A 24,279-nucleotide genomic window follows, 5' to 3' on the forward strand; every position below is an offset into this window, starting at 1 on the left:
CTCCATACGCGGGAAAAGGTTCATACTGTCGGCCCTATCTAACCCCCTAATCATCTTGTACCCCTCAATCAAGTCACCCCTAAACCTTCTTTTCTCTAGTGAAAACAGCCCCAAGTGCCTCAGTCTTTCCTCATACGATTTTTCTTCCATACCAGGCAACATCCTGGTAAACCTCCTCTGCACCCGTTCCAATGCCTCCACATCCTTCCTATAGTATGGCGACCAAAACTGCACACAATATTCCAGATGCGGTCGTACCAGAGTCTTATACAACTGCATCATGACCTCAGGACTCCGGAACTCAATTCCTCTACCAATAAAAGCCAGTACGCCATATGCCTTCCTCACTGCACTATTTACCTGGGTGGCAACTTTCAGAGATCTGTGTACATGGACACCAAGATCCCTCTGCTCATCCACACTACCAAGTATCCGACCATTAGCCCCGTACCCCATCTTTTTGTTATTCTTCCCAAAGTGAGTCACCTCACACTTAGCTACATTGTATTCCATTTGCCACCTTTCTGCCCAGCTCTGCAGCTTCTCTATATCCTGCTGTAACCTGCCACATCCTTCCTCACTGTCAACAACTCCTCTGACTTTCGTATCATCCGCAAACTTGCTCACCCAACCTTCTAACCCCTCTTCCAGGTCATTTATAAAAATGACAAATAGCAATGGTCCCAAAACAGATCCTTGTGGAACACCGCTAGTGACGGCACTCCATGAAGAAACTTTGCCATCAACTACTACCCTCTGTCTTCTTCCATCCAGCCAATTCCTAATCCAAACCTCCACCTCACCCTCAATGCCATATCTCCGTATTTTCTGCAGTAGCCTACCATGGGGAACCTTATCAAACGCCTTACTAAAATCCATATATACCACATCTACCGCTTTCCCCTCATCAACCTCCTTCGTCACCTTTTCAAAGAATTCAATAAGGTTTGTGAGGCACGACCTGCCCTTCACCTAATGTGGGAGAAATACTTATTTTTGATCCCTAGAACTGTCCTATGTTAGTTTAAAATTAGGGAAGGGAACACAAGCAGGGAAACCCCCACACCAATGGATGCGCCGGTGGTCGCAGCGTCAGCCTCTGCAATCAGCCCAGGGGACCTACCTATGGAGCACAGCCTGATCTTGGAGTTTGTGAAACTCAGAGAAGATTGATTCGTCGATGGAGGAGACCCAGGCCAGGCTTGAACCGATCTCGGTCATGCTGCAGAAGCACGACCAGGAGATCCAGCATCACGGGCAGCGTGTCGGGGAGGTGGAGCAATGGGTCGCGGCCTCCGAAACTGTGGCGGGTCGGGCACAGGTCTTGGAATGGCGGATATGGGCCTTGGAGGAGCAGGTCGACGACCTCGAAAATTGAGGAGGAAGGTCAGCTGGTCAACTTCTTGGAGCAATGGCTCCCACAGTTTTTGAAACTGTAAGTCGGGGCAGGCCGGGTGCAGGTCGAGTGGGCCTACAGGGTTGCAGTGCGCAGGTCTGGTTCGGACCAGCGCCCTCACCCACTCCTAGTGCGACTCAAGCTAATGGGGCTGGAGAGACTGGGAAGGATCCTCAGGTTCTCATATACAAGGGATCATGAATTATGTTTTTCCAAGACTTCTCGCTGACCGTGATCCGGAAGTGGAAGGCCTTCAATGAGGTAAAAAGGAGGCTGAGGGACTTAAATATCCAGTATTCTGTTAGATATCCGGCAATGCTACGTTTTAGCTACAGATTGTCAGTGTTCAATTTTGAACCGGAAAAGGCAAAAGACTTCTTGGATGTTTTAAAATAGACTGACTGGCTTGAATTATTTGGACAATTATGTTTATTCTGTTTTCTTCTCTGTAATTTGCATGGTTTACCTGGTTGTTGGGGGGGGGGGCGGTCTTGATTTTTTTAATATATGTCGGGGTCACAATAGTTTCCTTTTTGCTTCTTTTTCTCTCTCCTCTCCCTTCTCTCTTCCTTCCTGTCATCCTTTGTTTTCCTGTTTTTTAAAAATTATTTCCTTTTGTTTTTCTTTTGTTGGAGGAAGCGGGGAGAGGTTATATATTTTTGTTCTACCAGGATTGCCTAGGATTTCAGTATGGAGGGGACAGGTTGAGTGCCCACTTTTAACTTTCGTGCTATAGATGTTTGCATGTTTTTTCCCTTACTTTGTGTTGTCTGGGGCAGGGCATGGCTTCAATTAGAAGGAATCATGGAGGAATTAATGGGTGGCATGAGTGGCCCCCTGTAGACAGGGGAAAAGTCTCCTTTCATTTGTTTTAAATATGTTGGTATGTTGTAGAAGTAGCTGTTAGAAGTATTGATTTGGTAGTTTTGGAATTTGTATATTTAAATTTACACGAACTGTTTATGGTTTTCACTCAGCGCACTATGAAATGTGTTCTTCCTCCCGGGGGGTTCACGGACTGTTTTGAATGGTCATGGCTAACCATTCGTTTAAATGATGTACTTGGAATGTTAATGGGAGCCATTCACCAATTAAGAGAAAAAATATACTGTCAAGCCTTAGAAAAGAGAAGGTCGATGTAGCCTTGAAGTAAGAAACACATTTAACCGATAATGAGCATTTGAAGTTACAACAGGGAGGGTTCGGCCAGGTGTTTTTCTCATCCTTTAATTCAAATGCTATTCTTATTCAGAAGAATATCCCATTTCAAATGTTAGGCCAAATCAAGGATGAATGTGGATGATTTATCATTCTTAAAGCTTTAATACATCGTGAGGAATATGGGATTTTGAATGTATACTGTCCCCCCCCCTCCCCCTCCCGGTGCACCCCCTTAAAGTTTTAACGATACACTTTCCAGGTTGATAGCCCTTGGGGCACATGATACAATAACAGGGGAGACTTTAATCGTATTATTAACCCTGAAGTGGACAGAATGCCTAGGGGTCTTGCAGGTATATCCCCACAATCCAGGCAGTTGGTGGACCTGAACAGGGAGTTGGGGTTGGTGGATGTGTGGAGATGTCCTCACCCAAAGGTAGGGATTTCATCTTTTTTTCTAATCCACATTAAGAGCTATACTAGAATTAACATGTTTTTGTGTCCCATTGACCTTTCTGAATTCGGTGCTGTCTGGCAGAATAGGAAACATAGCTGTTTCCAATCAGGTGGCAGTGTACATGGAGGTCAAGGCCGGTGGTAACGGGATAGGCTCGCGGCACTAGCGCATGGACTCTTTCCTTCAGAAAGATAGCACGGTTACAGAGTATTTTTCGTGGGAATTTAAAATCTTTTGGGACATTAAATTGGGTATGGCCAGTAATCCATTGCAGCTTTGGGAGACTGCCAAGTCCTATGCATGGGGTTTGATTATTTCTTACTCTGCGAGCTGGAAGCGGCTAAACAGAGATTATTTGAGAGTATGGTGATAAACCAGGTAGATATCTAGTGTACTTGGCCAGAAAGAAGAATGCCCCCAATCACATCCATCAGAGTGTGTGCTGGTACTCTTACGGGCAATGCCAAAAAGATTAATGCAGGATTTAGGAAATTTTACTCTTGAGCTGTACCGGTCAGAGGGCTGTGAGGACAGATTGATGAAGATGGAATCCTTTTTTGTTTAAAAAAAGGAGCTGGACCTTCTGGGTGTAACTTCAAAGCAGGTGTCCTTTCTGAATGCCCCCCCTGACAATTCAGGAAATACAGGTGGTGGTGAGGCTGCTCCAGAGTGGTAAAGTGCCTGGTCCAAATGGATTTCAAAGTGAGTTTTATAAGGAATTTATAGACATACTAGTTGGGCCACTCCTGGATACGTACAATTACCCATACAGTCAGAACTGCCTCCCATCTTCTTTGAGAGAAGCAAATATTTCTCTTATTCTTAAGAAAGGAAAAGCCCCAGAGGATTGCACTTCGTACAGGCCCATATCATTACTTAACGTGGATTATAAAATTCTGTCGAAAATATTGGCATTAAGGCTAGAGAGGGTATTGCCTTTCATTGTAAAAGGAGGATCAGACAGGTTTTATCAAGCGCTGTAGGTCCACCAACATTAGAAGAGTTTAGGGTGTAGCTTTGCTCGCTGAGCTGTAGGTTTGATATCCAGATGTTTCATTACCTGGCTAGGTAACATCATCAGTGGCGACCTCCAAGTGAAGCGAAGCTGTTGTCTCCTGCTTTCTATTTATATGTTTGTCCTGGATGGGGTTCCTGGGGTTTGTGGTGATGTCATTTCCTGTTCGTTTTCTGAGGGGTTGATTGTTGGTATCTAGATCTATGTGTTTGTTTATGGCATTGTGGTTGGAGTGCCAGGCCTCTCGGAATTCTCTGGCATGTCTTTGCTTAGCCTGTCCCAGGATAGATGTGTTGTCCCAGTCGAATTGGTGGTTTTTCTCATCCATGTGTAGGGCTACGCGGGAGAGAGGGTCGTGTCTTTTTGTGGGTAGCTGGTGTTCGTGTATCCTGGTGGCTAACTTTCTTCCTGTTTATCCTACGTAGTGTTTGTGGCAGTCCTTGCATGGAATCTTGTAGATGATGTTGGTTTTGTCCATGGGTTGTACTGGGTCTTTTAAGTTTGTTTGAGAGTATTGGTGGGTTTGTGTGCTACTAGGATTCTGAGGGGTCTTACTAGTCTGGCTGTCATTTCTGAAATATAAATAGAAAGCAGGAGACAACAGCTTCGCTTTACTTGGAGATCACCACTGATGATGTTACCTAGCCAGGTAATAAAGGGAGGTTTCCTGTATTTAGGCATTTTTATCACCCTGGTCTTCGATCAATTATATAACACTAATTATGTGCAGTTGCAAGAGAAGATAAGGCAGGACCTTCGGCGCTGGGAGGATCTTCCAATATCTTGGTTGGGTAAGAATAGCTCTGGTCAAAATAAATGTTGTTCCTCGTTTATTATATCCCATGTGAATGCTCCCTTTGATGCTGCCAAGGCAAGCACTATGGAGGCTTTGCAGTTGGCTTGGATCTTTTATCTGGCATCATAGGCGGCCTCTTATTAAGCTGGATAAATTGCAGCTCACACAGGGGAGGTGAGTTTTGGATTTCCCAGTCTTGAAGAAATATCAGTTGAGTTCCTTACTATCCTATGTGGCTGACCGGGCCATGGAGAGACAGTCCAAAACAACACAACCAATTATTGTCATATCAATCTACTTTTGATATCATACCAAGCACAAAGAAAAATGACTATGGTTGTTGGAGGTCAGTCACCTCAGCTCCAGGGCAACTCTGCAGGAGTTTTTCAGGATAGTGCTTTAGAGTTAAACATCTTCAGTTGCTTCATCAATGATCATCATAAGGTCAGAAGTCAGGCTGAGGGCACAATGTTCAGCTACTGAAGTACAACAATATCTATGCTTGGACTGACAAGTTTCACTAACAGTCTTACCACACAAGTGTCAGGCTCCAACGTCCTCAGCAAGACAGAATCTAATCATCTCCTCTGGACAGTACCACTGAATCACCCACTATCAACATCTTGGGGTTACCATTAACCAGATACCTCTTGATTTGTGGCAACAAGAATAGGTAAGAGGCTAGGAATTCTGTGGTGGGTAACTCACCTTCCATCTCACCAGTGTCGAGAATGTGGCATTAGAAAAGCACAGCAAGGCAGGCAGCATCCAAGGAGCAGGAGAATTGACATTTTGGGGATAAGTCCTTCATCAGAAATATGGGGAAGAGGAGAGGGGTTGAGAGATAAATAGAAGGGTGGGGGGCTGGGGTGGGGGAAGGTAGCTGGGAACGCAATAGGTAGATGCAGGTGGGGGGGGTGATGGTGACAGGTAGGACCGGACAAGTGGGAAGGAAAATGTATCGGTAAGGACAGTTCAAGAGGTGGTGCCTGCCCTCAGTCTACAAGAGTTAAGTTAGACTGAAATACTCTCCTGAATGGGTGCAACACCAATAACACTCAAGAAACTTGACACTATCCAGGACAAAACAGCCCAATTGATTGGCATCCCATCCAAGACCTTTAGCATTCACTCCCTTTCCCAGTACACAGTGGTAGCAGTGTCTACCATCTATAAGATGCAATCCATTAACTCAAGTCCCTTTTGTCAGCACCTTCCAAACCCAGGACCTCTACCATCCTGGAGGACAGGGGCAGCAGATACATGGTAACACCACCTGCAATTTCCTCTTCAAATCATGCATCTCACTGTTCCTTCATTTAACCAGATCAAAGTCCTGGAACTCCCTACCCATTCAGGCAGATGGATGAGCAGAGAGATCTCACTGTCCATGTACATAGATCCCTGAAAGTTGCCACCTAGGTTGATAGGGCTGTTAAAGAGACATACTGTGTGTTAGCTTGTGTTAGTAGAGGGATTGAGTTTTGTAGCCACGAGGTCACGTTGCAGCTGTACAAAACTCTGGTGCAGCCGCACTTGGGAGTATTGCATACAGTTCTGGTCACCGCATCATAGGAAAGATGTAGAAGCTTTGGAAAGGGTTCAGAGGAGATTTACCAGGATGTTGTCTCGTGTGGAGGGAAGGTCTTCTGAGGAAAGGCTGAGGGACTTGAGGCTAATTCCGTTTGAGAGAAGAAGGTTGAGAGATGATTTAATTGAGACATATGAGATAATCAGAGGGTTAGATAAGGTTGACAGTGAGAGACTTTTACCTCAGATGATAATGGCTAGCATGAGGAGACATAGCTTTAAATTGAGGGGTGATAGATACAGGACAGATGTCAGAGGTAGTTTCTTTACTCAGTAGTAGGGGTGTGGAATGCCCTGCCTGCAACAGTAGTAGACTCTCCAAATTGAAGGGCATTTAAATAGACATTGGATAAACATATGGATGAAAGTGAAATAGGATAGATAGGCTTCAGATTGGTTCCACAGGTGGGCACAACATCGAGGGCTGAAGGGCCTGTACTGTGCTGTAATGTTCTATGTTCTAACAGCACTAGGGGGTACCTAACAACCATCATTCCCCACCATCCACATTCTGTGATCAGTTAGAAAAATACATAACTCAAGGCACAGTTAAGGGATTGCATGTTTAAGTTATGCCACAGTCTAAACATTTCATTCTGCTGCCCTATTCTGTAAGCACTTTTAGGGCACAGTTTCTCAGACTGAAGTTAATAAAACTGGAACTCAAGCCTGATTAATGCAACTCCCTTTTTTGGATGTCACTTCATCAAGTCATACCGCATGGAAACAGACCTTTCAGTCCAACTCATCCATGTTAACCAAGTTTTCCAAACTAGATTAGTCCGACTTACTGTGTTTGGCCCATCACCCTCTAAATCTTTCCTATTCATGTACCTACCCAAATGCCTTTCAAATGTTGTAATTATATCTGCATATTCCACTTCCTCTAGCAGTTCATTTCACATACGAACACTATGAGAAAAATTTGACCCTCAGCTCCCTTTTAAATCTTTCTCCTCTCACCTTTAAATTTTGCCCTGTAATTCTGAACTCCCCTACCCTAAGGAAAAGACCTTTGCTATTCACCTTATCTATGCCCCTCATGATTTTATAAACACCTATAACGTCACCCCTTAACTACCTATGCTCCAGTGAAAAAAGTCCCAGCTATTCCTATTTGGGCGGCACAGTGGCTCAATGGTTCACACTACTGCCTCATAGCACCCCGGACCCAGGTTCGATTCCAGCCTCGGGAAACTATCTGTGATGAGTTTGCATGTTTTCTCCGTGCTCTGGTTTCCTCCCACAATCCAAAGATGTGCAGGTTAGGTCAATTGACCATGCTGAATTGCCCTAGGGTTCAGGGATGTGTAGGTTAGGTGAATTAGTCAGGGGTAAATATAGGTAGAGGGATGGGCCAGAGTGGGTTCCTCTTCAGAGGTTTGTGTGGACTTTGTTGGGCCGAAGGGCCTGTTTCCACACTGTAGGGATTCGAATTCTTATCCAGCCTCTCCTTACAACTTAAACTCTTCAGTTCCGGCAACATTTCATTGTCCTTTCATACCACAGGGTTGCCTCTTATTGTGGAATTCAACAAGAATAAAACAATTTAATGACAACAACTTGCAAACAAATGGTATTTAAGTTGAGATCAGATTTGTGTCAGTCCACAGACCAACATTTTGCATATCACAATATCTTGTTTTCTCACTGGGAGAATGATGCTATGCATTGTAATCTTGATCTCTTGATGGTAATGCACCTTTCTGCACTTTTATTTGTGCAACACTGGCAGTGCCATTTGTTAACACAAATTCAAGTCGTATTTGGCTGACGGCAGGGTAAACACAGCAGAGTAGGGACAGTTTGAGACTGACTATGGGGGATTTAGTCAGAAGTCACACAACACCAGGTTATAGTCCAACAGGTTTATATGAAATCAAAGCTTTATAAGCATTGCCCCTTTGTCAGGTGAAGTCCTAACAAAAGGAGGACTGCCCCAAAAGCTTCTGATTTCAAATAAACCTGCTGGACTATAATCTGGTGCTGTATGACTTCTGATTTTGACCACAGTAGTCCAATTCCAGCAACTCCACATTGTGGGGGATTTGACATACTTTTCGACATATTTTACGAGTAGCTCAAGCACTTTTATATTTGTCTTACAGCCTTGGTGGTACTAGCTCAGATGAGAGAGAATCCTTAGAGTGGCAGATGGAGTTTAATTTTGATAAATGTGAGATACTGCATTTTGGAAAGGCAAATCAGGGCAGGACTTGTACAATTAATGATAAGGTCTTGGGGAGCATTGCTGAACAAAAAATCCTTGGAGTGCAGCTTCATAGTTCCTTGAAAGTGGAGTAATAGGTAGACAAGATAATGAAGAAGGTGTTTTGTATGCTTGCCTTTTTTGGTCAGTGTACTGAGTATAAGAGTTGGGAGGTCATGTTGCGGCTATGCATGACATTGGTTAGGTCGTTATTGGAATACTGTGTGCAATTCTACTTCCTGCTATAGGAAAGATGGTTTGAAATTTGAAAGGGTTCAGAAAAGATTTACAAGGATGCTGCCAGGGTTGGAGGGTTTGAGCTATAGGGAGAGGCTGAATAGACTGCGGCCATTTTCCCTGAAGCATCGCAGGCTGAGGGGTGACTTTATGGAGGGGCATGGATACTGTAAATAAACAAGGTTTTTTCCCTGGGGTGGAGGAGTCCAAGACGAGAGGGTACAGAACAGAGAACATAACAGTACAGTATAGGCCGTTTGACCCTCAATGTTGCACTGGCCTGTGGAAGGCTTTAAGGTGAGAGGAGAAAGATTTAAAAGGACCTAAGGGCAACTTTTTCACGTGGGATTGATGTGCGTATGGAACGAGCTGCCAGAGAAAGTGGTGGAGGCTAGTACACACTAGTACTTTCCCTCAAAATGTCGTTTAAAGAACCACCAGTGTGAATCAAGGAGATGAACTCAATTTCCAGCTATGGAAATGTTGGACTGTTGACAAGTTGACTGGTTTTTTTTCTTCACAATTTGCCCATCACAACTAATTTCATGTCATGCATAATACAAACCAGCACTTTCCTAGCCTACTCAAACTTCACCTTCAGGAAACTGTTTAAGTTCTCTGGGAAAATAATGAGCAACCTGAAGAGTTTTTTTGACACGTTATCACAGTGCACTGAAGTTTAATTTACAAATGTCTCTTCTTACCTTTTAACAGAAGGCCATAAGCAGCTGCAAGCCAGGAGAGGTCAATCCGAAGGGTGTTCTGGACATGATCTGTTCACTTCAAACCATGAATCTATACAGCTGAGAGGCAAGGAAGAAACTATATTAATTTGAAATGTATAACAAATAAACCATAGTCTCAAATGTCTTCAGTAATGGAGGAATATGCAGCAATAAATACTGGAAGTGGCATGTAGCACTCATTTTGAGATGCAAATAAAATTGCAATGTGCTTGAAAATTTTAAAAAATAAATTTAACTACCACGACATTATTTAAAACGTATTTCCTCCTGCACAACCATCTGAATGAACAATACATTACATGAACCTTTTCACAACTCACTGGGTAGTGTGCTGGAAATTAAGCTCCATTATTCTGGAGTCATCAGAAATCTCAAGCGTGTATGCAGTTTTGGAAAATGTAGGGAATGATGCTCTCTCAGGGAAATGTAGCACAGACATCCTGGTTTCCTGTACCAAGAGTGGCTCTACTGTAATGAGGGTTATGTCAGGTTCCAAGGATCGATTGTGATGGGGGACTCTCTAGTCAGAGGCACAGACAGACTATTCTACGGCTGACAAAAGGCATCAGAATTGTGTATTGCCTCCCTGGTGTCAGGATCAAGATTATCTCGGACAGGGTGCAGAGTATTCTCAAAGGGGAGAGGATCCAGCAGGAGGTCGTTGTACACAGTGGAACTGACAACATAGGAAGAGAAAAGGGCGAGATTCTGCACAGAGAATATAGAAATTTAGGCAGGAATCTAAAAAGTAGATCCTTAAGGGTAGTAATAGCTGGTGCTGCAAGCTAGTGAGGGTAGGAATAGGAGGATAATGCAAATGAATGTGCAGCCGAGGAACTAGTGCAGGGGAGAAGGGTTCACATTTTTGGATCATTGGAAATTCTCCTGGGGTAGAAATGACTCGTATAAGGAGAATGGATTACACCTGAATTGGAAGGGGACTATTTAGTGGCGGGGAGATTTGGTAGGGCTGTGTTGGAGGTTTTAAACTAGTAGTGGGGTGTGTGGGGGCAGGTGGGTGTTGGTAACCAGGGAGACAGTGAGAAAAGAGATCAGTCTGAGCCTGTGCAGCTGGGAAAAGGAGCGAGTCAAGAGTCAGGGTAGGCAGGAACAAAGCAGAGAAACAGGTAGGACTGATAAATTAAATTGCCTTTATTTCAATGCAAGACACCTAACAGGGAAGGCAGATGAACTCAGAGCATGGTTTGGGAATATGGGACTGGGATATCATAGCAATTACAGAGACATTGCTCAGGAATAGACAGGACTGGCATCAAAATATTCCAGGGCATAGGATTTTTGATTCCGGATAACATTACAACTGTACTTAGGGAGGATATTCTTGGGAACACGTGTAGGGAAGTTATTTGGGTGGAACTGAGAAATGAAGGGATGATTGCATTATTGGGATTATACTATAGACCCCTCCCCAACAGTCAGAGGGAAATTGACAAACAAATTTCTAAGGAGATCTCAGTTATCTGTAAGAATAATAGAGTGGCTATGGTAGGGGATTTTAACTTTCCAAACGTAGACTGGTACTGCCATAGTATTAAGGCTTTGGATGGAAAGGAATTTGTAAATGTGTACAAGAAAATTCTGAATCAGTATATGGATGTGCCTACAATAGAAGGTGCAAAACCTGACCTGCTCTTGGGAAATAAGACAGGGCAGATGACGGAGGTGCAAATAGGGGAGCACTTTGGGGCCAGTGACCATAATTCTATTAGTTTTATAATAGCGATGCAAAAGGATAGACAGAATTTAAAATTTAAATTGGAGGAAGGCCAATTTTGACGGTATTTGGGAAGGACTTTCAAAAACTGATTGGGGGCAGATGTTCGCAGGTAAAGGGATGGCTGGAAAATGGAAAGCCTTCAAAAATAAGATAATGAGAATTCAGAACAGTATATTCCTGTTAGGGTGAAGGCCAAGGCTGGTAGGTGTAGGGAATGCTGGACGACTGTAAAAATTGAGATTTTGGTCAAGAATAAGGAGAAAGGATATGTCAATATAGACAGCAGGGATCAAGTGAATCCCTAGAAGATATAAAGGCAGTAGGAGTATAATTAAGAGGGAAATTAGGAGGGCAAAAAAGGGACATGAGATAGCTCTGGCAAAGGGATTCTACAAATACATTAAGGATAAAAGCGTAACAAAGGAGAGAACACGTCCCCTTAAAGATGAGCAAGCCCACCAATATGTGAAACTGCAGGAAATGGGGAAGAAACTAAAATATTTGCATCAGTGTTTACTGTGGGGGAGGATATGGAAGATGGAGAAATAAATAGTGATATCTTGAAAAGTGTCCATATTACAGAGGAGGCAGTGCTATATGTCTTGAAACACAAAGGTGGATAAATCCCCAGGACCTGATCAGGTGTACCCTAGAACTATGGGACGCTAGGGAAGTGATTGCTGGGCTCCTGGCTGAGACATTTCTATTGTTGATAACCACAGGTGAGGTGGCTAATATGGTGTCACTGAAGAAAAAAAGGTGATTAAGAAAAGCCAGGGAACTACAGGCTGGAGAGCCTGACATTAGTGGTGGGCAAGTTGGTGGAGGGAATTCTGAGAGACAGGATTTACATGTATTTGAAAAAGCAAGGACTGACTGGGAATAGTCAACATGGCTTTGTGCATGGGAATTCATGTCTCACAAACTCGAATGAGTCTTTTGAAGTAACAAAGATCTTTGAAGAAGGCAGCGGGTGGTAGATGTGATCTATATGGACTTCAGTAAGGCATTCAACAAGGTTCCTCATGGTAGATTAGTCAGCTAGGTTAGGTCACATGGAATACAGGGAGAACTAACCAGGTGGATACAGAACAGGCTCAAAGGTAGAAGGCGGAGGGTGATGGTGGAGGGTTTCTTTTCAAACTGGAGGACTGCGACCAGCATTGTGCTGCAAAGATCGGTGCTAGATCCACTGTTTTTTTGTCAATTAGAGTCATACAGATGTACAGCATGGAAACAGACCCTTCGGTCCAACCCGTCCATGCCGACCAGATATCCCAACCTAATCGAGTCCCACCTGCCAGTACCCAGCCTATATCCCTCCAAACTCTTCCTATTCACATACCTATCCAAATGCCTCTTAAATGTTGCAATTGTACAAGCCTCCACCACATCCTTTGGTAGCTCGTTCCATACACGTACCACTCTCTGCGCGAAAACGTTGCCCCTTAGGTCTCTTTTATATCTTTCTCCTCTCACCCTAAACCTATGCCCTCTAGTTCTGGACTCCCCCACCCCAGGAAAAAGACTGTCTATTTATCCTATCCATGCCCCTCATAATTTTGTAAACCTCTAAGCTCACCGCTCAGCCTCCGACACTCCAGGGAATACAGCCCCGGCGTGTTCAGGCTCTCCCTGTAGTTCAGATCCTCCAACCCTGGCAACATCCTTGTAAATCTTTTCTGAACCCTTTCGAGTTTCAGAACATCTTTCCGATAGGAAGGAGACCAGAACTGCACGCAATATTCCAACAATGGCCTAACCAATGTCCTTTACAGCTGCAACATGACCTCTCAACTCCTGTACTCAATACACTGTCCAATAAAGGAAAGCATACCAAAGGCCTTCTTCACTATCCTATCTACCTGCGACTCCACTTTCAGGGAGCTATGAACCTGCACTCCAAGGTCTCTTTGTTCAGCAACACTCCCTAGGACCTTACCATTAAGTGTACAAGTCCTGCTAAGATTTGCTTTCCTAAAATGCAGCACCTCGCATTTATCTGAATTAAACTCCATCTGCCACTTCTCAGCCCATTGGCCCATCTGGTCCACATCCTGTTGTAATCTGAGGTAACCCTCTTCGCTGTCCACTAAACCTCCAATTTTGGTGTCATCTGCAAACTTACTAACTGTACCTCTTATGCTCGCATCCAAATCATTTATGTAAATGACAAAAAGTAGAGGACCCAGCACCGATCCTTGTGGCACTCCACTGGAGACAGGCCTCCAGTCTATCCCGAATCAGTCCTTGCCTTTCCAAACACATGTACATCCTGTCCCTCAGGGTTCCCTCCAACAACTTGCCCACTACAGAGGTCAGGCTCACCGGTCTATAGTTCCCTGGCCTGTCTTTACCACCCTTCTTAAACAGTGGCACTACGTTTGCCAACCTCCAGTCTTCCAGCACCTCACCTGTGACTATCGATGATACAAATATCTCAGCAAGAGGCCCAGTAATCACTTCTCTAACTTCCCACAGAGTTCTCAGGTACACCTGATCAAGTCCTGGGGATTTATCCACCTTTACCCGTTTCAAGACATCCAGCACTTCCTCCTCTGTAATAAGTACATTTTGCAAGATGTCACCACCTATTTCCCTACAGTCTATATCTTCCATATCCTTTCCACAGTAAATACTAATGCAAAATATTCATTTAGTATCTCCCCCATTTTCTGTGGCTCCACACAAAGGCTGCCTTGCTGATCTTGGAGGAGCCCTATTCTCTCCCTAGTTACCCTTTTGTCCTTATTGTATTTGTAAAAACCCTTTGGATTCTCCTTAATTCTATTTGCCAAAGCTATCTGTTGGATGTAAACATAGGAGGTATAGTTAGTAAGTTTGTAGATGACACCAAAATTGGAGGTGTAGTGGACAGTGAAGAATACAATGGGGCCTTGATCAAATGGGCTAATTTGCCAAGGAGCAGCTGATGGAGTTTAATTTAGTTAAATGTGAGGTGCTGCATTTTGGAAGGCAAATCAGGCAGGACTTATACACCTAATGGTAAGGGTCTGGGGAGTGTTGCTGATCAAAGATATGTTGGAATGCAGGTTCATTGAAAGTGGAGTCCCAGGTAGACAGAATAGTGAAGAAAGCATTTGGTGTGCTTGTCTTTACTGGTAAGTACTATGAGCACAGGAGTTAGGAGGTCATGTTGTGGCTGTACAGAACATTAGTTAGGCCACTTTTGGAATATTTGTGTTCAGTTCTGGTCTCCCTGTTAAGGGGAGGATGTTGTGAAACTTGAAAGGGTTCAAAAAAGATTTACAAGAATGTTGCCGGGGTTGGAGGATTTTGAGCTCCAGGGATAAGCTGAAGAGGCTGGGGCTGTTCTCCCCGGAGCGTCAGAGGCTGAGAGTGACTTTATCAAAGTTTATAAAATCATGACGGCACAAATAGGATGAGTAGCTAAGGTCTTTTTCCCAGAGTGGGGGAGTCCAAGATTGGACAGCATAGGTTTGAAGTGAGAGGGGAAAGATTTAAAAGGGACCTTCAGGGTAAATCTTTTACGCAGTGGGTGGTGAGTGTATGGAATAAGCTGCCAGAGGAAGTGGAGGAAGCTGGTACAATTCCAACATTTAATAGACATCTGGATGAGTATATGAATAGAAAAGATTTAGTGAGATATGAGCCAAATGCTGGCAAATGGGACGAGATTAATTTGGGATACGTGGTCAGCATGGACAAGTTGGTCTGTTTCCATGCTATACATTCCATGGCTCTATGACTCTAAATGGTGAAACTACCCAATTTCACCAAACTGCCAAATTCAGGTTAAAAGAATATGCACACTAGGAGTTCTCATTAACAAGAAAATAATTATTTATTGTAATTAAACTATTTTTAAAACAATGGCAAGGAAGAAAAATGATGCAACTTCTAACTCTTTAAATTAATCTCTGCCTCTTCTTAAAATTCCCATACAAATACAAAGAAACACAAAGAAATAAAACAACACATAAGTAGGGAGGGAAAAAAGTCAGAAGCACAATTCTGGCAATGATTTAGATCATAGCCATCGCTAAGTTGTTCTCTTTTGCCTTCCTTCTGTCTTTCACCAATACTTTGCAAATGATGCAAGGATATGAATATACCAGTTCCCAGGCTTCCATTCACTGGTTGAGATTTTGTCCTTTCCATGACTCTGAAGATGGTTTTCCACTTCCCTTTTAAAAAGGGAATTTGCACACAGCAGTTTACGGTGAAATGATGTAACAACAGCTACTATGAGATTTTCTATTACTTCTCTACACATGGGAAAGACAAAAGAAAAAGATTTATGTGCTTTCTCTTTGTAGGCACAAATTTTTTCCAGTATTGTCTAAGCACAAGGCTGTAGCCATTTGCCCAGGGACCAATCACGAAATTATTATTACAGTGAGCTCTCCTGAACCCACAGAGCTAGTCCCGATTGAAAAACCCAACCAAAAGACTACTTCTGGGCAAAACTGCCTCGATAGCACATCCCTCACCCTGTACCCACCAACCCTCAATTCTTGAATTTGACAAAATTGTATTTTCAACTTAGAATGGGCCAGGTTTGTTTTGTTAAGTCCACAAACACCATTTTACATAACTTCCTTAGTTTAAAGGACCTTTTAGTCCACAGTCTAAATAAAAGTAGTCATTACAATATATAAAATAAATATTCATAAAATCACAAAGACTTTAATCAAATGCCAGAGAAACAGAGTACCAGGACAAGCTTCCATTGTCACATTTAATTCTTTACTAGATGGCTCCCACTGACTTTTTTTCTTTATTAACAGGTTTGCCTGATTTACTGTCTGGTTAAAAGCACTGTAGTGAGCGTTATGCAAATCTAGAACTTCAGTAGCAGTTTCGTATTTCTCCTTTTTGAACCTACATTGAACCCAGTCACGTAATTATTATTAGATAAATGGTTTTACACTGTTTGACCATTAACTAAATCAGGCGTGTTATTCAATACTGAAACTAATTACAGAATGCGCCCTTGTTGGATCCAGTATATGTCATTGCTGAAGACTACTCTGAACACTGTCAATTTTAGAGGGCTCGTGATCACAGTTATGTAATACAGGCAGTTGATGATTTAATGCAATTTTCTGATGGTTCATTGAGAAACTGCAATTTAGATGCAGTACATTCGTTATTTAGTCAAAGAAAGGAAACAGATGAGAAACCCTTGCTGATCCCAGAGCCATTCTGTGGAATGGAAGAGTATAGGTAGCGCACTCATACATCCCCGTGATCCTATATGCTTTCATGGTCTCAGTACCAACAGTCTGATGGTGGAGTAATCTTGGTTTTCCTCCAGGAGATGGTCTGTCTCTTCTCCTTGGATCCTCTTGCCCCTTCCTTCCCTCCTGTCCCTGTTAATATTGCTTATTATGGATGCTGGCTATCAATGCTATGTCACTCACTTGTCTAACCTTCTTGGCCAATGGCATGAGTTAGATGACTGCTGCCCTCTCGTCCACCTCTATTTGAAAGCTCATTTACCATTACTTTCTAAGAACAAATGCTAATTTTCAATGCAGTGCATTAACAATGGAGTAGGGTCCTGTGTGATTCAAGACCTTGTTGGCTTTTATGACTTCTCCTCTGTTTTCAATATAGAGATTTGTTTAGTATCTAGCTTTCTGTAAATATAATGTGTTAGTTAAATGTGATCTCGTCACACAGGAAATACCAAATACAGAATGTTGCGTTTACACATTCAAGAAGTTCTCCTTTCTGAAATGAGCTTTAATGCTTTCCTTATCCAGGTAAATTTCTCCATTAAGTTTGCACTACCTATATTAGAACTTGCTCACACTCTATTACATCTTAGCTACAATCAGGGAGCCTAAATCAACAACCCACATTACGGTCCCACTTTTCTTTTTTTTATTCTCCCCATGTTCTATTCCTTCTGATTATCGACATAACTTCATCCTTGACCAGAAAGATCTAGACCCTCTATCATTTCCTGTAAATCTTGTGGCTTATGAGATTTAGTTCCCTGAGTTGCAACAATATCTTAGTAATGTCTTACTACATCATACCCTCGAAGTTGAATTTCTTCCTGCAAGTAATTCAATTTGTTCCTTAACACCACATTTTCATAAGTAGTGCTCATTTTGGTCATGTACCCTAACTTCTCATTGCGCTCTAATGTTTTACTCGTGTTTGTTATTTCTCTGCTTGGCTTAATTACTTTTGAACTTTTAGTTTTCTCTTTCCCTTAATGATCAGAAATTGTGCTTTAGATACTTACTCTACTCTCTGCCCTTTGTTTGAATTCAAACTATAGTCTACCCTACCTTTCCCATCTGACCCCTTCACTCAATTTATTAGTTTGAAGTCCACATATACACAGGATGACCAACTGTTTCAGATCCTCTCGGAACATCCTGGAACTTGGCTTTTCATGCCATGCCCTGGATCTGGGATTCCAATATGCTATTTGTTTCTGTGTATACACATTGTACTACAGACCTCTAGCCATGTAGCCATTAGTCAGCATCACTTCAGAGTCATCCACCTTCAGCAGGTGGGTGGTCAGGTTCAGAAGGTGTCCAGCAGGTAGGATCTGGGCAGTGGCCAAATTCTCAGTTGGGCCTGACTCAACTCTATTGACTTGATCCCTTCACTTAAGCCATATCAGATACAGTATATCGGAATTGTACAATTATTTTTTACTCTAGTTTGGTGCTATTAGCCTAGAAACAGAACCCCTTTTTCCCCCCACAGTGCAACGTATTCACTTCTTGCTCTACTTATCCCCAGCTAATCTTCATGTGGTTTGAGTATTAATTCAAAGATTAAAGCCTTTCAAATTTTGAATTTATTTCCTAATTAGTGGTATTCTTTCAAATTGGAAGTCTTGCCTATGATGTTTGTCCCAATGTGAATCACAACCACTAGATCCTTTCTCTCCATCGCCAATGTTCTTTCAAGTTGGTTTGAGATTTTTTAAAAGATCAATCTTGAAATATGGCTGAACCTTCCCTAGTTGTCTCTCAGAAGATGTTGATGCCTTCTTGAACTGCTGCAGTCCATGTGCTGTAGGTAGACACACAATGGAATGGAATTCCAGGATTTTGATCCAGTGACACTGAAGAAACAGGAATATATTTCCAAGTCAGGATGATGAGTGGCTCGGAGGTGAACTTACAGGCAGTGGAGTTCCCATGTACCTGCTGTCCTTGTTCTTCTGGATGGAAGTGGATATGGGTTCCGGTATGTTGAGGAATCTTTAGTGAAGTTTGTATACAATACACAACAGTGCTACTAAGCATTGGTAATGGAAGCTGTGGATGTTTGTGGTACCAAATGAGCTGCTTTGTCCTGGATGGCATCAAGCTTCTTAAGTGTTGTTGGGGCTGCATTCATCCAGGTATGTGGGGGAGTATTCCGTCATACTTCTGACAAGTGCCTTATAGATAGTGAACAGGCTTTGGGGAGTCAAGAGGTGAGTTACACACCACAGTATTCCTCACCTCTGTCCTGCTCTTGTTGCCACTGTATTTATATGGAAAGTCCAGTTGAATTTCTAGTCCACAATAACCCCCTAGATGTTGAAAATGAGGGTAATGGGACTGAATGACAAGATGATTATATGTCTTTTATTGGAGATGGTCATTGACTGGCATTTGTATGGTGCGAATGTTACTTACCACTTGTTAAGATATTGTGCAGGTCATGTTGCATTTGAACATGAACTGCTTCAGAATCTGAGGAGCTGTGAATGCACTGAACATTGTGTATTATTGCAAACAAGGAGAGGTTGAACAAGCTGAGGCTGTTTTCCATGAAGCGCGGAGGCTGAGAGGTGACCTTATAAAGGTTTACAAAATTATGAGGGGCATGGATAGGGTAAAAACGCAAAGTCTTTTCCCTGAGGTCGGGGAGTCCAGAACTACAGGCTTAGGGTGAGAGGGAAAGATATAAAAGAGACCTAAGGGGCAACGTTTTCACACAGAGGGTGGTATGTGTATAGAATGAGCTGCCAGAGGAAGTGGTGGAGGCTGGTACAATTACAACATTTAAGAGGCATTTGGATGGGTATATGAGTAGGAAGGGTTTGGAAGGATATGGGCCAGGTGCTGGCAGGTGGGACTCGATTGGGTTTGGATATCTGGTCAGCATGGACGGGTTGGATCGAAGGATCTGTTTCCGTGCTGTACATCTCTATGACTCTATAATTCTGATCTTACAAAGGAGGGAAGGTTATTGATGAAACAGCTGGAGATGGTTGGACCAAGGATACTACTCTGAGGAACTCCTGCAGAGTTTCAATCCGGAAAGTGTCTGGATAGTTCCATATTTTACAAGATTTCATATAGTCCGTACATTTGTTCCCAACAATAGCTTTATCACATCCCATCTGAAGAAATACTTCCGATTTTCAATAGTCATTATTTTCCCTGTTTCACCACCAGGTGAAGTACACACATTTTGAATGATACTGGTAGCAGTAAGGAATCACTGCTATTAAATAACAACAGTTTTCAGTGCAGCAACTATAGTCTACATGAACGACATTATTTGTATTTATACAGCACCATAACATATTGAAATGCCCCAAGGTGCATTATTCAATGATTACTTAGAGTGCAGTAACTTGTATAGCTGAACATAGAGCATTACAGCACAGTACAGGTCTTTCAGCCCTTGATGTTGTGCTGACCTATAGAACTAATCTGAAGCCCATCTAACTACACTATTCCATTCTTGTCCATATGCCTATCTAATGACCATTAAATGCTCTTAAAGTTGGCGAATCTACTACTGTTGTGACAGAGAGTTCCATGCCCCTACTACTGAGTAAAGATATACCCCTGACATCTGTCCTATATCTATCACCCCTCAATTTAAAGCTATGTTCCCTCTTGCTAGCCATCGCGATCCGAGGAAAAAGGCTCTCACTGTCCAACCTATCTAATGCTCTGATTATCTTATATGTCTCAATTAAGTCACATCTCAAGCCTTCTTCTCTCTCACAAAAACAGCCTCAAGTCCCTCATCCTTTCCTCATAAGACCTTCCCTCCATACCAGGCAACATCCTAGTAAATGGATGTAGGTTTGCTCGCTGAGCTGGGAGGTTAATTTCCAGAGGTTTCATCACCTTACTAAGTAACACCTTCAGTGGGCCTCAGGCGAAGCATTGTACAGGGGAACCTTGATTATCCGAATACCAATTATCGGAAAATCAGATTGACCGAAGGAGATCTCGAGGTCCCGAGAGAAACATTACAAAGACGTGTTTCCAATAGTGATCGCGTCTTTTGTTTACAGTGATTAAACAGGCACCCTCTCCAAATGACTGACCTCCCACCCTCTCTCTCCCCCCACACTTCCTCTGGAGTTCTATAAAGAGGTGTACCGGGTTGGGGGGGGGGGGAAGATGGGGTTCTGGGAGTGGGCGGAGGGCAGTGTTGGGGTTGGGGGCTCGCACACTTTGCGCTGGCGGGGCAGTGATGGTGTTGGATGGGGGAGCGCGTTGATGGGGATAGGTGGGTGGAGTCAGTGTTGGTGTGCTGCTGCTAGTCATTTGAACGGGGAGTAGACTTTGAAACTCTGAGCCCCAGAGGGAAGGCATTTAATTGATTTTCCAAATGAAATGGTGCCCGCCCATCTCGCTCGGATAATCGAGTTCCTATTGTACATGATTCCTGCTTTCTATTTATATGTTTGGATTTCTTTGGGTTGCTGATGTCGTGCCCTGTGGTGATGTCATTTCCTATTCTTTTTCTCAGAGAGTGGTAGATGGTGTTTAACTCGATGTGTTTGTTGATAAGAGTTCCGGTTGGAATACCATGCTTCTAGGAATTCTCGTGCGTGTCTCTATTTGGCTTGTCCTAGGATGGATGTGTTGTCCCAGTCAAAGTGGTGTCCTTCCTTGTCTGTACATAAGGATACTAGTGAGAGAGGGTCATGTCGTTTTGTGGCTAGTTGGTGTTCATGTATCCTGGTGGCTAGTTTTCTGCCTGTTTGTCCAATGTAATGTTTGTTACAGTTCTTACATGGTATTTTGTAAATGACATTAGTTTTGCTTATTGTCTGTCTTTCAAGTTCATTAGCTGCTGTTTTAGTGTGTTGGTGGGTTTGTGGGCTACCATGATGCCAAGGGGTCTGAGTAATCTGGCAGTAATTTCCAAGATGGCTTTGATGTCGGGGAGAGTGGCTAGGGTTTCTGGCCCTGTTTTGTCTGCTTGTTTGGGTTTGTTGCTGAGAAATCGGCAGACTGTGTTCATTGGGTATCCATTCTCTTTGAATCTCAAAAGTCGCTAAATTCCAGCAAATCTCCTCTGGACCCTTTCCAAAGCTTCCACATCTTTCCTATAATGTGGTGACCTGTACACAATACTCAAAAGTGGCCACACCAGAGTTTTGTACAGCTGCAGCATGATCTCATGGTTCCGAAACTCAATCCCGCTACCAATAAAAGCTAACACACCATATGCCTTCTTAACAACCCTATCAACCTGGTGGCAACTTTCAAAGATCTATGTACCTGGACACCAAGATCTCTCTGCTCATCAAAATGATAGCCATTTTGAACCTGCTGTATCCCACAAACAACAGTGATCTGAAAAACCCACAATATTCAAAGGTGACATGAGTAGCTGTTTAGAAGGACAGAACTTAATGCGTGCACTCACACAGTACAAGTCATGAGTGTGATCAAACACTCTGCACTTACCTAGAGGAATGGAGATCTAACAATACTCAAGAAGTCTGATACCATCAGGACAAGGAGCCCATTTGATTGAAATCTCTTGTACAGCCCACAGTTGCAGCAGTATGTATTATCTACAAGATGCGCTGCAGTAACTCCCCAAGACTACTTCGACTATATCTTTTGAACCCACAACCTCTGCCACTTAGAAGGACAAGGGCAGCAAATGTATGGGAACACCGCCATCTGCAACTTCCCCTCCAAGTTAGATACCATCCTGACTTGGGACTATATTAATGTTGCTCACTGTTGCTGGGTCAAAATCCTGAAACTCCCTTCCTAATACGGTGGTTGTAGTGAATGTAACAAGGTCAGCCAAGTGGACCTCATTGAATAGCAGTTTCCTGACTGGGGCTGTTAACCTGGTCCAATCAGGATGCCCTGGCTGACAAAGGAAAACAGGAGTGTCAGAGGTTCTGTTCGCACTGACAGCTAGCTCTGAGAAAGTCGGAGTGGTGTCAAGTATTATGCGCATGTAAATAAAGCGTGACTTGGTGATGGGATGTTAGCTTCTGTGGAGTGATTTCAGTGGTCAGTCCTGACCTGCTGAGGATTGCAGTGGTTCAAGAAAGCAGTTAACAACTGTCACCTTCTCAAGGGCAATTACAAATGGCAAAAAAAAAGCTGACCTAGTCATCAAAGGTCACATCCCATGAATCAACTGACAAAAATGCAAGTCTTTGTTTTCATTTTAGAGGTTCGCAAGCTAGAATGAACAATTTTTCAAAAATTAATTATTGGAAAGCAATTGAATAATAACAGCAACAATATTTACCTAACAATCTGAGAAATTAAATCGCCATAACTGCATCATTTTCAAGTGCCTCAAAAGATATTTTTAAAAGGTAAAGTTTTAACTTTTGATGACTGGAGGGAAAACTTATAATTGTACAAAAATACTTCAGAAGTTGGAATCTACCAGAAGAACCTGACAGATGTAAGTAAACACAGATATATAGTATTCTTTTTATTGAATCCCATATTAATCTGCATTGGAGTTTAAAACTGCAGCATTTAATTACAATATTTAAAAGACATCTGGATGGGTACATGAATAGCAAGGGTTCAGTGGGACATGGGCCAAGTGCTGGCAAATAGGACTAGATTAATTTAGGACTTGTGGTCGGCATGGACAAGTTGGACCGAGGGGTCTGTTTCAGTGCTGCGCATCTCTATGACTCTAAGTCAGAAAAAAAAGCTCCTTTTAAAATTCTTCTGTTTCCTTTAGGGCAATTTAATTTAATTTCTAGATTTTATTCCATTAGCTTGCACGTACAGCCTCATTAATTTCTGAGAAGACTGGAAGTTGTTGCATGACTACTGTCCCAGTTACAGGAAGTCAATGTGGTAATCTCTACATAGATACAGTATCCTCAGTAGTCTTTAGTTATAAATACTCAGTAGGTACAATACCAGCTTGACTCAGTTGGAAGCATTCAACATCAAATTAAAAGCTTATGGATTCAAGTCCCATTTTTGTATTGCTGTAGAAGGTAATAGTTCTGGAAGAATTGATGTTGGAGTTTTACTAAACAGCCAGATGGACCTCCAATAGGATCTTCTGATGAAAGTACATGGGCCTTCCTTACATCTTGTTAGGAGTAGATAATATGCATGCCAAAGAATTTACTTAGATTTCGTAAACTATAATGTGTTACCTAAGTGAACAGCCTCTTTGTCTGAGACTTATTTACAGTCCATCCTCCACTATAGACTACAGAACAGCCCCTTTGACCAGTACAGGAAAGAGGCTTGGTGACAATACTCCCCCAACCAGAAACCACAGATGGCTGGTACCTAAGTATCAGATCACATAAGCACAATACTTGCACTAACACACAGATACCAATGCTGACAGAATGCAGCATTGTCATGGCTGACCGTGCTAAATTGAGACTCCAAGTGTCTACACCAGTGGGTCAGGTGAATATTAATAAATTCAAAACGCAGAAAGCTTCCATAGTGTTCTGAGAAATAATCATCCATAACCAATATCACAAAAAAGATTAACTGGCCATTTATTGCTTTACTATATGTGGGGCAAAATGTGAACAAAATGACTGGTGTGTTTGTCTTTGTAACTGATGAGCAGAAAGGTTTGAAAGAAAAATAAATACATTTCTTTTGTATAAGTTTTCAGGTGTTTCCTGTTTTACTATGTGAAGTCTGCTTGTATCTTTTCAATGTAACTTAATGTATTTGAAATAATTCTGAATGATATA

General features: G+C 42.6%; 1 protein-coding gene across 1 annotated transcript in view; it reads right to left on the reverse strand.

Annotated features, from left to right (window-relative positions):
• znrf1 (zinc and ring finger 1) overlaps positions 1 to 24,279 on the reverse strand; it is a 274,216-nt gene that overhangs the window by 20,219 nt on the left and 229,718 nt on the right. The window contains exon 4 of the mRNA XM_043707184.1: positions 9,566 to 9,664. Within this exon, the coding sequence (XP_043563119.1) occupies positions 9,607 to 9,664 (58 nt within the window). The 3' untranslated portion in view covers positions 9,566 to 9,606. The remainder of the gene's footprint in view (positions 1 to 9,565; positions 9,665 to 24,279) is intronic.

The sequence above is a fragment of the Chiloscyllium plagiosum genome, chromosome 17, assembly GCF_004010195.1.
Source record: "Chiloscyllium plagiosum isolate BGI_BamShark_2017 chromosome 17, ASM401019v2, whole genome shotgun sequence".
Taxonomy (NCBI): domain Eukaryota; kingdom Metazoa; phylum Chordata; class Chondrichthyes; order Orectolobiformes; family Hemiscylliidae; genus Chiloscyllium; species Chiloscyllium plagiosum.